This window comes from Oncorhynchus keta, unplaced genomic scaffold (genome assembly GCF_023373465.1).
Source record: "Oncorhynchus keta strain PuntledgeMale-10-30-2019 unplaced genomic scaffold, Oket_V2 Un_contig_7098_pilon_pilon, whole genome shotgun sequence".
NCBI lineage: Eukaryota > Metazoa > Chordata > Actinopteri > Salmoniformes > Salmonidae > Oncorhynchus > Oncorhynchus keta.
The window spans coordinates 62,085-77,409 of record NW_026289253.1 but is presented as its reverse complement, the minus strand read 5'-3'; the positions used below and the strand labels follow the sequence as shown (position 1 = coordinate 77,409).

At 55.9% G+C, this 15,325-nt stretch overlaps 1 protein-coding gene and 1 long non-coding RNA gene across 2 annotated transcripts in view; both read right to left on the bottom strand.

The window, feature by feature from the left end:
* Nucleotides 1-4,010: 4,010 nt before the first annotated feature.
* LOC127926181 (pre-mRNA 3'-end-processing factor FIP1-like) overlaps nucleotides 4,011-15,325 on the bottom strand; it is a gene marked incomplete at its 5' end in the record, with an annotated part of 45,041 nt that continues 33,726 nt past the window's right edge. Inside the window, 2 exon segments of the mRNA XM_052511652.1 lie at nucleotides 4,011-4,905; nucleotides 5,611-5,892. Coding sequence (XP_052367612.1) covers nucleotides 4,764-4,905; nucleotides 5,611-5,892 — 424 coding nt within the window.
* LOC127926187 (uncharacterized) lies at nucleotides 8,122-14,809 on the bottom strand. Its single transcript, XR_008123533.1, has 3 exons — nucleotides 14,710-14,809; nucleotides 13,427-13,516; nucleotides 8,122-8,487 (listed from the first exon to the last, which is right to left on the bottom strand). It is a non-coding gene; the product is annotated as an uncharacterized LOC127926187 (long non-coding RNA).

Here is a 15,325-nt window from a genome sequence, read left to right as displayed (position 1 = left end):
GAACCCGATCGAACATCTCTGGGGAGACCTGAAAGCAACGCTCCCCATCCAACCTGACATAGTTCAGAGGATCTGCAGAGAAGAATGGGAGAAACTCCCCAAATACAGATGTGCCAATCTTGTAGCGTCACACCCAAGAAGACTTGAGGCTGTAATCGCTGCCAAAAAGCACTGAGGAAAGGGTCTGAATACTTATGTTAATGTGATATTTCAGTTGATTTTTTTCCTACATCATTATGGGGTATTGTGATGTCATTATGGGGGCATTGTGATGTCATTATGGGGCATTGTGATGTCATTATGGGGCATTGTGATGTCATTATGGGGGCATTGTGATGTCATTATGGGGCATTGTGTGTAGATTGATGAGGATTATTATTTTTCATCCATTTTAGAATGAATCTGTAACGTAACAAAATGTGGAAAAAGTCAAGGGGTCTGAATACTTTCCGAATGCACTGTACCCCTTATGGCTTGTAATGTAGCCTCTATGTATCCCTTATGGCTTCTAATGTAGTCTATATGTACCCCTTATGGCTTGTAATGTAGCCTCTATGTATCCCTTATGGCTTGTTATGTAGCCTCTATGTACCCCTTATGGCTTGTAATGTAGCCTCTATGTATCCCTTATGGCTTCTAATGTAGTCTATATGTACCCCTTATGGCTTCTAATGTAGTCTCTATGTACCCCTTATGGCCTCTAATGTAGTCTATATGTATCCCTTATGGCTTCTAATGTAGTCTATATGTACCCCTTATGGCTTGTAATGTAGCCTCTATGTATCCCTTATAACTTGTAATGTAGTCTATATGTACCCCTTATGGCTTCTAATGTAGTCTATATGTACCCCTTATGACTTGTAATGTAGCCTCTTATATGTACCCCTTATGGCTTGTAATGTAGCCTCTATGTATCCCTTATGGCTTCTAATGTAGTCTATATGTACCCCTTATGGCTTCTAATGTAGTCTCTATGTACCCCTTATGGCTTCTAATGTAGTCTATATGTATCCCTTATGGCTTCTAATGTAGTCTATATGTATCCCTTATGGCTTCTAATGTAGTCTATATGTACCCCTTATGGCTTCTAATGTAGTCTCTATGTACCCCTTATGGCTTCTAATGTAGTCTATATGTATCCCTTATGCCTCTAATGTAGTCTATATTGTGGAAGGATCACCAGAGGGCAGGCTGGGCTCATGGATAGTAGCCCAACAAAGCATGGGAGACAAGGTAACCAGAGTCAATTAAGCACAGCTGACGGTACTAATGAGATACTCTCCTTCCCCTATAAAAGAGAGAATGGAACCAGCAGAGAGGGAGAAAACTTATCTCTGGAAGATGGCCACCGAGAGAGAGAAGCTGTGCTGAAAGAACCACGAAGATGGTGACAAACCCGTGATTTATGTTTGTTGTAGTTTAAAGATTATCCTATTGTGTTCCTGTTTCATCTGGAGAAGAAGATGTGTATTTTTCCTTGGAAGATTTTTCATTGATTATGTTAGAATGTTTTTGTTGACAAAATGCCCTCAATAGAGAACCGTGTTCAATCAAGAAAACCTACTCTGACTCGTTTATTCCACCTTCCCGCTTTAGAGTGACGCCCAATTACTTGGTCGCTCACAATATGTATCCCTTATGGACTCTAATGTAGTCTATATGTATCCCTTATGGCCTCTAATGTAGTCTATATGTATCCCTTATGACCTCTAATGTAGTCTATATGTATCCCTTATGACCTCTAATGTAGTCTATATGTATCCCTTATGGACTCTAATGTAGTCTATATGTATCCTTATGGCTTCTAATGTAGTCTGTGTCCCTTATGGACTCTAATGTAGTCTGTGTCCCTTATGGACTCTAATGTAGTCTGTGTCCCTTACTGTAGCTAAACATGAACAGGACAAAGCCTTTGTCCTAGATTGAGGCTCTATTTAATGTGTTAATCACTGAAGCGTTACAGTTTGCACCATAGAAATGTCAAGGGACCGTTTACCGTGAACACAGTCTCCTCGAGGGCGGGAACGTTGCCTTTCAAAGCCTATAATCTGCTATCATATACCACACCCCCATATACCACACCCCCATATACCACACCCCCATATACCACACCCCCATATACCACACCCCCATATATCATACCCCCATATACCACACCCCCATATATCATACCCCCATATACCACACCCCCATATACCACACCCCCATATACCACACCCCATATACCACACCCCATATACCACACCCCCATATACCACACCCCCATATACCACACCCCCATATACCACACCACCTCGGGCCGTATTGCTTCATTGCCCCTCCGTCAGACATAGAGGAAGGAAGAGCGAAGACAGAAACCACCCGGCCTCACACACACAGAAACCACCCGGCCTCACACACACAGAAACCACGCGGCCTCACACACACAGAAACCACCCGGCCTCACACACACAGAAACCACCCGAAAACCACCCGGCCTCACACACACAGAAACCACCCGGCCACACACACACAGAAACCACCCAGCCTCTCACACACAGAAACCACCCAGCCTCTCACACACAGAAACCACCCAGCCTCTCACACACAGAAACCACCCAGCCTCTCACACACAGAAACCACCCAGCCTCTCACACACAGAAACCACCCGGCCACACACACACACAGAAACCACCCGGCCACACACACACAGAAACCACCCGGCCACACACACACAGAAACCACCCGGCCACACACACAGAAACCACCCGGCCACACACACACAGAAACCACCCAGCCACACACAGAAACCACCCAGCCACACACAGAAACCACCCAGCCACACACAGAAACCACCCAGCCTCACAGAGAAACCACCCAGCCTCACAGAGAAACCACCCAGCCTCACAGAGAAACCACCCAGCCTCAGAGAAACCACCCAGCCTCACAGAGAAACCACCCAGCCTCACAGAGAAACCACCCAGCCTCACAGAGAAACCACCCATCCACACACACACACCAACCAACCAGCCACACACACACACACACACACACCAACCAGCCACACACCAACCAACCAGCCACACACACACACACCAATCAGCCACACACACACCAACCAGCCACACACACACACACACACACACACCAATCAGCCACACACACACCAACCAGCCACGCACGCACGCACACACACACGCACACACACACACACCAGCCACACACACACACACACCAGCCACACACACACACACAGCCACACACACACACACACCAGCCACACACACACACACACACACACACACACACACACACACACACACACACCAGCCACACACACACACACACCAGCCACACACACACACACACCAGCCACACACACACACACACCAGCCACACACACACACACCAGCCACACACACACAGCCACACACAGCCACACACACACCAGCCACACACACACCAGCCACACACACACACACACCAGCCACACACACACACACACAGCCACACACACACACACACCAGCCACACACACACACACACCACACACACACACACCAGCCACACACACACACACACAGCCACACACACACACCCAGCCACACACACACACACCAGCCACACACACACACACACACACACACACACACACACACACACACACACACACACACACACACACACCAACTAGCCACACACACAACCAGCCACACACACCAACCAGCCACACACACACACACACACACACACACACCAACCAGCCACACACACCAACCAGCCACACACACCAACCAGCCACACACACACACACACACACACACCAACCAGCCACACACCAACCAGCCACACACACACACCAACCAGCCACACACACAAACACCAACCAGCCAAACACACACACACAAACACCAACCAGCCACACACACAAACACCAACCAGCCAAACACACACAAACACCAACCAGCCAAACACACACACACACACACCAACCAGCCAGCCATACACAGAAACCACCCAACACACAGAAGTTATCAAAAGCTTGTTTTTTTTTATTCAACAAATTGACATCTTTCAGCGAGGTGTTTGGTTAAGAAAATAGAGGGCCGAAAATAAATGACAGAAGATGAGGGTTGTTTATGATCGTCATGACTACGAAGGGAACGGGTAAACAACAACGATCTCTGAGCATGATCAACTACAACAGTGCTCTGAGGGAGAGAGGAGAGAGAGATGGAGGGACGTATCGAGGGAAACAGAGGGAGAGAGGAGAGGAGAGGAGAGGGAGAGGAGAGAGAGAGATGGAGGGACGTATAGAGGGAAACAGAGGGAGAGAGGAGAGGGAGAGAGAGATGGAGGGACGTATAGAGGGAAACAGAGGGAGAGAGGAGAGAGAGATGGAGGGACGTATAGAGGGAAACAGAGGGAGAGAGACGAGGAGAGAGGGGAGAGGAGAGAGAGACAGATGGAGGGAGAGAGGAGAGGGAGAGGAGAGATGGAGGGACGTATAGAGGGAAACAGAGGGAGAGAGGAGAGGAGAGGGAGAGAGGAGAGAGATGGAGGGAGAGAGACGAGGAGAGGAGAGAGATGGAGGGAGAGAGGGGAGAGAGACGAGGAGAGAGATGGAGGGACGTATAGAGGGAAACAGAGGGAGAGAGATGAGAGAGGGAGAGGAGGGTGTATTCTTCATCACTCCATGGTGTCCTGGTTCTCCTGGTCTCCTCCCATGTAGACAGAGAGAGAGAGATGAAGAGGGACAGAGGGAGAGGAGGGTGTATTCTTCATCACTCCATGGTGTCCTGGTTCTCCTGGTCTCCTCCCATATCATCACTAGGTTCCTTGCCCTCCTTGCTCCTCTTGCTCTTCTTGTGTTTGTGTCTCCTGTGACCGTCTCCTTCTTCACTATCATGTCTCCTCCTGCTGCTACTGCTCAGGGAGGGAGAGAGAAGGAGAGAGAGACAGAGACAGACAGAGAGACAGAGAGAGACAGACAGAGAGAGACAGAGGGGGAGAGACAGGGAGAGGGAGAGACAGACAGAGAGAGAGACAGAGAGAGACAGAGAGAGAGACAGAGAGAGACAGAGAGAGAGACAGAGAGAGAGACAGAGAGAGACAGAGAGAGAGACAGAGAGAGAGAGGGAGAGAGAGAGAGACAGAGAGAGACAGAGAGAGAGACAGAGAGAGACAGACAGGGGGAGAGAGAGAGACAGAGAGAGACAGACAGGGGAGAGAGACAGAGAGAGAGAGAGAGACAGAGAGAGACAGAGAGAGAGACAGAGAGAGACAGAGAGAGACAGAGAGAGAGACAGAGAGAGACAGAGAGAGAGACAGAGAGAGACAGAGAGAGACAGAGAGAGACAGAGAGAGACAGAGAGAGACAGAGAGAGAGAGAGAGAGAGAGAGAGAGAGACAGACAGGGGAGAGAGAAAAAGGAAGACAGTTCTGATTCTGATACAACAAAGAGGTGAAATAATGTGTGTGAGTGAGTGTGTGTGTGTGTGTGTGTGTGTGTGTGTGTGTGTGTGTGTGTGTGTGTGTGTGTGTGTGTGTGTGTGTGTGTGTGTGTGTGTGTGTGTGTGTGTGTGTGTGTGTGTGTGTGTGTGTGAGTGAGTGAGTGAGTGAGTGGCGTACCTGCGTGATGACTTGTGTCTCCCCTCCTCCTTCTCTCTGTGTCTTCTCTCTCTGTGTCTCTCCTCCTTCTCACGGCTCGACCTGTCTCTGTGGCGCTCGCCGCCTCCACCTCCACGCTCACCACCACTCCCACGGTCACCGCCACGCTCCCCCCCTCCACGGTCACCTCCACGGTCTACGCCGCCACGCTCCCCCCCTCCGCGGTCACCTCCTCCACGGTCACCGCCGCTGTAGCCACGCTCCGCCTGGTACTCCCGGTAACCACGGTACCGCTCCTCGTCACTATGGAGACCAGACAGACAGAATATCTCATTGGACGCTGGACTGTGACATGACTAATCATCTTTTCTGATTGAAACAACTCACTGTTCAACCTGGTCGTCGTTAAACAGATCTGAGATGAGTTGTGTCAATCTGTCGGTCGTTGTAGGGGGCAGTATTTTCATGTCTCATGTCCGGATGAAAAGTGTACCCAAAGTAAACTGCCTGTTACTCAGGCCCAGAAGCTAGGATATGCATATAATTGGTAGATTTGGATAGAAAACACTCTAAAGTTTCTGAAACTGTTAAAATAATGTCTGTGTGTATAACAGAACTGTTATGGCAGGCGAAACCCTGAGGACAAACCCATAAAAAAAAATTCAGCCTACCACTGTTTTCAATGTCTTTCATGTTTTTATGGTCCTTCTGTAGCTCAGTTGTAGAGCATTTCGCCAGGGTAGTGGGTTCTCCCGGGACCACCCATTAGAATGTATGCACACATGACTGTTTTTGGATAAAAGCGTCTGATAAATGGCATATATATATTATGAGGCGAAGTCCTCCCAGATTGCAATTCCTAGGGCGTCCACTAGATGTCAACAGTCTTTAGAGTTTCAGGCTGGTTTTTGGAAAAATTAGCAAGAAGTTGTAGTTTTTCTAAGAGGCTCCCATTTTGGCTGTAGTGTTTCCATGCGCGTGAATCGGTGGATTACTGACTGAAGCTAAACTGAGTTTTTATGGATATAAAGAAGGACTTTATCCAACAAAAGGACCATTTGTGATGTAACTGGGACCTATTGGAGTGCCAACAGAAGAAGATCAAAGGTAAGGCATTTATTATATCGCTATTTCTGACTTTCGTGTCGCACCTGCCTCGGAGCTGTCCTCAGATAATCGCATGGTGTGCTTTCGATGTAAAGCCTTTTTGAAATCTGACACAGCGGCTGGATTAACAATAAATGAAGCTTTATTTTGATGTATAACACTTGTACTTTACATGAATGTTAAATATTTATATTTAATTTGAATTTCACGCTCTGTAATTTCCCAGGATGTTGGCCAACTGGGACGCTACCGTCCAGCCTGCCCATAAGAAGTTAAACAGATCTTTTCTGATTGGACAGTGAGATGAGGTGTGCCAATCTGTTGGTCGTTGGCTTTTCGACCTTCGTCTCTCCGAGCCCGTGCGGGAGTTATAGTGATGAGAGAAGATAGTAACTACAAAAACAATTGGATACCACAAAATTGGGGAGTAAAATTCAAAATAAAATAAAGAAATATATTTTAAAAAGAATGTGCTCCACAGCTAGCTATCATATTCAATATGTTTCTATAGCTCAACTGGTTTGTGCCTTGCCAAGGAATGCGGTCACTTGTGTTAGCGAGCAGAGGACCACTGGTCTGAGCCCGGTACTGGGACAGTGGGGAAGATACACTGTTAGGAGAACACTGTCGCCTGCATCGTCCTCGACTAACCCGCTGTCGCCTGCGTCGTCCTCGACTAACCCGCTGTCGCCTGCGTCGTCCTCGACTAACCCTCTGTCGCCTGCATCGTCCTCGACTAACCCGCTGTCGCCTGCATCGTCCTCGACTAACCCGCTGTCGCCTGCATCGTCCTCGACTAACCCGCTGTCGCCTGCATCGTCCTCGACTAACCCGCTGTCGCCTGCGTCGTCCTCGACTAACCCGCTGTCGCCTGCATCGTCCTCGACTAACCCGCTGTCGCCTGCGTCGTCCTCGACTAACCCGCTGTCGCCTGCGTCGTCCTCGACTAACCCGCTGTCGCCTGCGTCGTCCTCGACTAACCCGCTGTCGCCTGCGTCGTCCTCGACTAACCCGCTGTCGCCTGCGTCGTCCTCGACTAACCCGCTGTCGCCTGCGTCGTCCTCGACTAACCCGCTGTCGCCTGCGTCGTCCTCGACTAACCCGCTGTCGCCTGCATCGTCCTCGACTAACCCGCTGTCGCCTGCGTCGTCCTCGACTAACCCGCTGTCGCCTGCATCGTCCTCGACTAACCCGCTGTCGCCTGCATCGTCCTCGACTAACCCGCTGTCGCCTGCATCGTCCTCGACTAACCCGCTGTCGCCTGCATCGCCCTCGACTAACCCTCTGTCGCCTGCATCGCCCTCGACTAACCCGCTGTCGCCTGCATCGTCCTCGACTAACCCGCTGTCGCCTGCATCGCCCTCGACTAACCCGCTGTCGCCTGCATCGTCCTCGACTAACCCACTGTCGCCTGCATCGTCCTCGACTAACCCGCTGTCGCCTGCATCGTCCTCGACTAACCCGCTGTCGCCTGCATCGTCCTCGACTAACCCGCTGTCGCCTGCATCGTCCTCCACTAACCCGCTGTCGCCTGCATCGTCCTCGACTAACCTGCTGTCGCCTGCATCGTCCTCGACTAACCCGCTGTCGCCTGCGTCGTCCTCGACTAACCCGCTGTCGCCTGCATCGTCCTCGACTAACCTGCTGTCGCCTGCATCGTCCTCGACTAACCCGCTGTCGCCTGCGTCGTCCTCCACTAACCCGCTGTCGCCTGCATCGTCCTCGACTAACCCGCTGTCGCCTGCGTCGTCCTCGACTAACCCGCTGTCGCCTGCATCGTCCTCGACTAACCTGCTGTCGCCTGCATCGTCCTCGACTAACCCTCTGTCGCCTGCATCGTCCTCCACTAACCCGCTGTCGCCTGCATCGTCCTCGACTAACCCGCTGTCGCCTGCATCGTCCTCCACTAACCCGCTGTCGCCTGCATCGTCCTCGACTAACCCGCTGTCGCCTGCATCGTCCTCGACTAACCCGCTGTCGCCTGCATCGTCCTCGACTAACCCGCTGTCGCCTGCGTCGTCCTCGACTAACCCGCTGTCGCCTGCATCGTCCTCGACTAACCCTCTGTCGCCTGCATCGTCCTCCACTAACCCGCTGTCGCCTGCATCGTCCTCGACTAACCCGCTGTCGCCTGCGTCGTCCTCCACTAACCCGCTGTCGCCTGCATCGTCCTCGACTAACCCGCTGTCGCCTGCATCGTCCTCGACTAACCCGCTGTCGCCTGCATCGTCCTCGACTAACCCGCTGTCGCCTGCGTCGTCCTCGACTAACCCGCTGTCGCCTGCATCGTCCTCGACTAACCCGCTGTCGCCTGCGTCGTCCTCGACTAACCCGCTGTCGCCTGCATCGTCCTCGACTAACCCTCTGTCGCCTGCATCGTCCTCGACTAACCCTCTGTCGCCTGCATCGTCCTCGACTAACCCTCTGTCGCCTGCATCGTCCTCCACTAACCCTCTGTCGCCTGCATCGTCCTCCACTAACCCGCTGTCGCCTGCATCGTCCTCGACTAACCCGCTGTCGCCTGCATCGTCCTCGACTAACCCGCTGTCGCCTGCATCGTCCTCCACTAACCCTCTGTCGCCTGCATCGTCCTCCACTAACCCGCTGTCGCCTGCATCGTCCTCGACTAACCCGCTGTCGCCTGCATCGTCCTCGACTAACCCGCTGTCGCCTGCGTCGTCCTCCACTAACCCGCTGTCGCCTGCATCGTCCTCGACTAACCCGCTGTCGCCTGCATCGTCCTCGACTAACCCGCTGTCGCCTGCATCGTCCTCCACTAACCTGCTGTCGCCTGCATCGTCCTCGACTAACCCGCTGTCGCCTGCATCGTCCTCGACTAACCCGCTGTCGCCTGCATCGTCCTCGACTAACCCGCTGTCGCCTGCATCGTCCTCGACTAACCTGCTGTCGCCTGCGTCGTCCTCGACTAACCCGCTGTCGCCTGCATCGTCCTCGACTAACCCTCTGTCGCCTGCATCGTCCTCCACTAACCCTCTGTCGCCTGCATCGTCCTCGACTAACCCTCTGTCGCCTGCATCGTCCTCCACTAACCCTCTGTCGCCTGCATCGTCCTCCACTAACCCGCTGTCGCCTGCATCGTCCTCGACTAACCCGCTGTCGCCTGCATCGTCCTCGACTAACCCGCTGTCGCCTGCATCGTCCTCCACTAACCCTCTGTCGCCTGCATCGTCCTCCACTAACCCGCTGTCGCCTGCATCGTCCTCGACTAACCCGCTGTCGCCTGCATCGTCCTCGACTAACCCGCTGTCGCCGCGTCGTCCTCCACTAACCCGCTGTCGCCTGCATCGTCCTCGACTAACCCGCTGTCGCCTGCATCGTCCTCGACTAACCCGCTGTCGCCTGCATCGTCCTCGACTAACCCGCTGTCGCCGCGTCGTCCTCGACTAACCCGCTGTCGCCTGCATCGTCCTCGACTAACCCGCTGTCGCCTGCATCGTCCTCGACTAACCCTCTGTCGCCTGCATCGTCCTCCACTAACCCGCTGTCGCCTGCATCGTCCTCGACTAACCCGCTGTCGCCTGCATCGCCCTCGACTAACCCGCTGTCGCCTGCATCGCCTCGACTAACCCGCTGTCGCCTGCATCGTCCTCGACTAACCCGCTGTCGCCTGCATCGTCCTCGACTAACCCGCTGTCGCCTGCATCGTCCTCGACTAACCCGCTGTCGCCTGCATCGTCCTCGACTAACCCGCTGTCGCCTGCATCGTCCTCGACTAACCTGCTGTCGCCTGCGTCGTCCTCGACTAACCCGCTGTCGCCTGCGTCGTCCTCGACTAACCCGCTGTCGCCTGCATCGCCCTCGACTAACCCTCTGTCGCCTGCATCGCCCTCGACTAACCCGCTGTCGCCTGCATCGTCCTCGACTAACCCGCTGTCGCCTGCATCGTCCTCGACTAACCCGCTGTCGCCTGCATCGTCCTCCACTAACCCGCTGTCGCCTGCATCGTCCTCGACTAACCCGCTGTCGCCTGCATCGTCCTCGACTAACCCTCTGTCGCCTGCATCGTCCTCCACTAACCCGCTGTCGCCTGCATCGTCCTCCACTAACCCGCTGTCGCCTGCATCGTCCTCGACTAACCCGCTGTCGCCTGCATCGTCCTCGACTAACCCTCTGTCGCCTGCATCGTCCTCGACTAACCTGCTGTCGCCTGCATCGTCCTCCACTAACCTGCTGTCGCCTGCATCGTCCTCCACTAACCCGCTGTCGCCTGCATCGTCCTCGACTAACCCGCTGTCGCCTGCATCGTCCTCGACTAACCCGCTGTCGCCTGCATCGTCCTCGACTAACCCGCTGTCACCTGCATCGTCCTCGACTAACCCGCTGTCGCCTGCATCGTCCTCGACTAACCTGCTGTCGCCTGCATCGTCCTCCACTAACCCGCTGTCGCCTGCATCGTCCTCGACTAACCCGCTGTCGCCTGCATCGTCCTCGACTAACCTGCTGTCGCCTGCGTCGTCCTCCACTAACCCGCTGTCGCCTGCATCGTCCTCGACTAACCCGCTGTCGCCTGCGTCGTCCTCGACTAACCTGCTGTCGCCTGCGTCGTCCTCGACTAACCTGCTGTCGCCTGTCCCTCCACTAACCCGCTGTCGCCTGCATCGTCCTCGACTAACCCGCTGTCGCCTGCATCGTCCTCGACTAACCCGCTGTCGCCTGCATCGTCCTCGACTAACCCGCTGTCGCCTGCATCGTCCTCGACTAACCCGCTGTCGCCTGCATCGTCCTCGACTAACCCGCTGTCACCTGCATCGTCCTCGACTAACCCGCTGTCGCCTGCATCGTCCTCCACTAACCTGATGTCGCCTGCATCGTCCTCGACTAACCCGCTGTCGCCTGCATCGTCCTCGACTAACCCTCTGTCGCCTGCGTCGTCCTCCACTAACCCGCTGTCGCCCGCGTCGTCCTCGACTAACCCGCTGTCGCCTGCGTCGTCCTCGACTAACCTGCTGTCGCCTGCATCGTCCTCGACTAACCCGCTGTCGCCTGCATCGTCCTCGACTAACCCTCTGTCGCCTGCGTCGTCCTCCACTAACCCGCTGTCGCCTGCATCGTCCTCCACTAACCCTCTGTCGCCTGCATCGTCCTCGACTAACCCTCTGTCGCCTGCATCGTCCTCCACTAACCCTCTGTCGCCTGCATCGTCCTCCACTAACCCGCTGTCGCCTGCATCGTCCTCGACTAACCCGCTGTCGCCTGCATCGTCCTCGACTAACCCGCTGTCGCCTGCATCGTCCTCCACTAACCCTCTGTCGCCTGCATCGTCCTCCACTAACCCGCTGTCGCCTGCATCGTCCTCGACTAACCCGCTGTCGCCTGCATCGTCCTCGACTAACCCGCTGTCGCCGCGTCGTCCTCCACTAACCCGCTGTCGCCTGCATCGTCCTCGACTAACCCGCTGTCGCCTGCATCGTCCTCGACTAACCCGCTGTCGCCTGCATCGTCCTCGACTAACCCGCTGTCGCCGCGTCGTCCTCGACTAACCCTCTGTCGCCTGCATCGTCCTCCACTAACCCTCTGTCGCCTGCATCGTCCTCGACTAACCCTCTGTCGCCTGCATCGTCCTCCACTAACCCTCTGTCGCCTGCATCGTCCTCCACTAACCCGCTGTCGCCTGCATCGTCCTCGACTAACCCGCTGTCGCCTGCATCGTCCTCGACTAACCCGCTGTCGCCTGCATCGTCCTCCACTAACCCTCTGTCGCCTGCATCGTCCTCCACTAACCCGCTGTCGCCTGCATCGTCCTCGACTAACCCGCTGTCGCCTGCATCGTCCTCGACTAACCCGCTGTCGCCGCGTCGTCCTCCACTAACCCGCTGTCGCCTGCATCGTCCTCGACTAACCCGCTGTCGCCTGCATCGTCCTCGACTAACCCGCTGTCGCCTGCATCGTCCTCGACTAACCCGCTGTCGCCGCGTCGTCCTCGACTAACCCGCTGTCGCCTGCATCGTCCTCGACTAACCCGCTGTCGCCTGCATCGTCCTCGACTAACCCTCTGTCGCCTGCATCGTCCTCCACTAACCCGCTGTCGCCTGCATCGTCCTCGACTAACCCGCTGTCGCCTGCATCGTCCTCGACTAACCCGCTGTCGCCTGCATCGTCCTCGACTAACCCGCTGTCGCCTGCATCGTCCTCGACTAACCCGCTGTCGCCTGCATCGTCCTCGACTAACCCGCTGTCGCCTGCATCGTCCTCGACTAACCCGCTGTCGCCTGCATCGTCCTCGACTAACCCGCTGTCGCCTGCATCGTCCTCGACTAACCCTCTGTCGCCTGCGTCGTCCTCGACTAACCCGCTGTCGCCTGCGTCGTCCTCGACTAACCCGCTGTCGCCTGCATCGCCCTCGACTAACCCTCTGTCGCCTGCATCGTCCTCGACTAACCCGCTGTCGCCTGCATCGTCCTCGACTAACCCTCTGTCGCCTGCGTCGTCCTCCACTAACCCGCTGTCGCCCGCGTCGTCCTCGACTAACCCGCTGTCGCCTGCATCGTCCTCGACTAACCCTCTGTCGCCTGCATCGTCCTCGACTAACCTGCTGTCGCCTGCATCGTCCTCGACTAACCCGCTGTCGCCTGCATCGTCCTCGACTAACCTGATGTCGCCTGCATCGTCCTCGACTAACCTGATGTCGCCTGCATCGTCCTCGACTAACCCTCTGTCGCCTGCATCGTCCTCGACTAACCCTCTGTCGCCTGCATCGTCCTCCACTAACCTGCTGTCGCCTGCATCGTCCTCGACTAACCCTCTGTCGCCTGCATCGTCCTCGACTAACCCGCTGTCGCCTGCATCGTCCTCGACTAACCTGATGTCGCCTGCGTCGTCCTCGACTAACCCGCTGTCGCCTGCATCGTCCTCGACTAACCCGCTGTCGCCTGCATCGTCCTCGACTAACCCGCTGTCGCCTGCGTCGTCCTCGACAACCCGCTGTCGCCTGCGTCGTCCTCGACTAACCCGCTGTCGCCTGCATCGCCCTCGACTAACCCGCTGTCGCCTGCGTCGTCCTCGACTAACCTGCTGTCGCCTGCATCGTCCTCGACTAACCCTCTGTCGCCTGCATCGTCCTCCACTAACCTGCTGTCGCCTGCATCGTCCTCGACTAACCCGCTGTCGCCTGCATCGTCCTCCACTAACCTGCTGTCGCCTGCATCGTCCTCGACTAACCCTCTGTCGCCTGCATCGTCCTCCACTAACCCTCTGTCGCCTGCATCGTCCTCCACTAACCCGCTGTCGCCTGCATCGTCCTCGACTAACCCGCTGTCGCCTGCATCGTCCTCCACTAACCTGCTGTCGCCTGCATCGTCCTCGACTAACCTGATGTCGCCTGCATCGTCCTCGACTAACCCGCTGTCGCCTGCATCGTCCTCGACTAACCCGCTGTCGCCTGCATCGTCCTCGACCCTGATGTCGCCTGCATCGTCCTCGACTAACCCGCTGTCGCCTGCATCGTCCTCGACTAACCCGCTGTCGCCTGCATCGTCCTCCACTAACCCGCTGTCGCCTGCATCGTCCTCCACTAACCCGCTGTCGCCTGCATCGTCCTCGACTAACCCGCTGTCGCCTGCGTCGTCCTCGACTAACCCGCTGTCGCCTGCGTCGTCCTCGACTAACCCGCTGTCGCCTGCATCGTCCTCGACTAACCTGCTGTCGCCGCATCGTCCTCGACTAACCCGCTGTCGCCTGCATCGTCCTCGACTAACCCGCTGTCGCCTGCATCGTCCTCGACTAACCCGCTGTCGCCTGCATCGTCCTCGACTAACCTGCTGTCGCCTGCATCGTCCTCCACTAACCCGCTGTCGCCTGCATCGCCCTCCACTAACCCGCTGTCGCCTGCGTCGTCCTCGACTAACCCGCTGTCGCCTGCATCGTCCTCGACTAACCTGCTGTCGCCTGCGTCGTCCTCGACTAACCCGCTGTCGCCTGCGTCCCTCGACTAACCCGCTGTCGCCTGCGTCGTCCTCGACTAACCCGCTGTCGCCTGCATCGTCCTCGACTAACCCGCTGTCGCCTGCATCGTCCTCCACTAACCCGCTGTCGCCTGCATCGTCCTCGACTAACCCGCTGTCGCCTGCATCGTCCTCCACTAACCCGCTGTCGCCTGCATCGTCCTCGACTAACCCGCTGTCGCCTGCATCGTCCTCGACTAGCCTGCTGTCGCCTGCGTCGTCCTCGACTAACCCTCTGTCGCCTGCATCGCCCTCGACTAACCCGCTGTCGCCTGCATCGTCCTCGACTAACCCGCTGTCGCCTGCATCGCCCTCGACTAACCCGCTGTCGCCTGCATCGTCCTCGACTAACCCTCTGTCGCCTGCATCGCCCTCGACTAACCCGCTGTCGCCTGCATCGTCCTCCACTAACCCGCTGTCGCCTGCATCGTCCTCGACTAACCCGCTGTCGCCTGCATCGTCCTCGACTAACCCGCTGTCGCCTGCGTCGTCCTCGACTAACCCGCTGTCGCCTGCATCGTCCTCGACTAACCCGCTGTCGCCTGCGTCGTCCTCGACTAACCCGCTGTCGCCTGCATCGTCCTCGACTAACCCGCTGTCGCCTGCATCGTCCTCGACTAACCCGCTGTCGCCTGCGTCGTCCTCGACTAACCCGCTGTCGCCTGCGT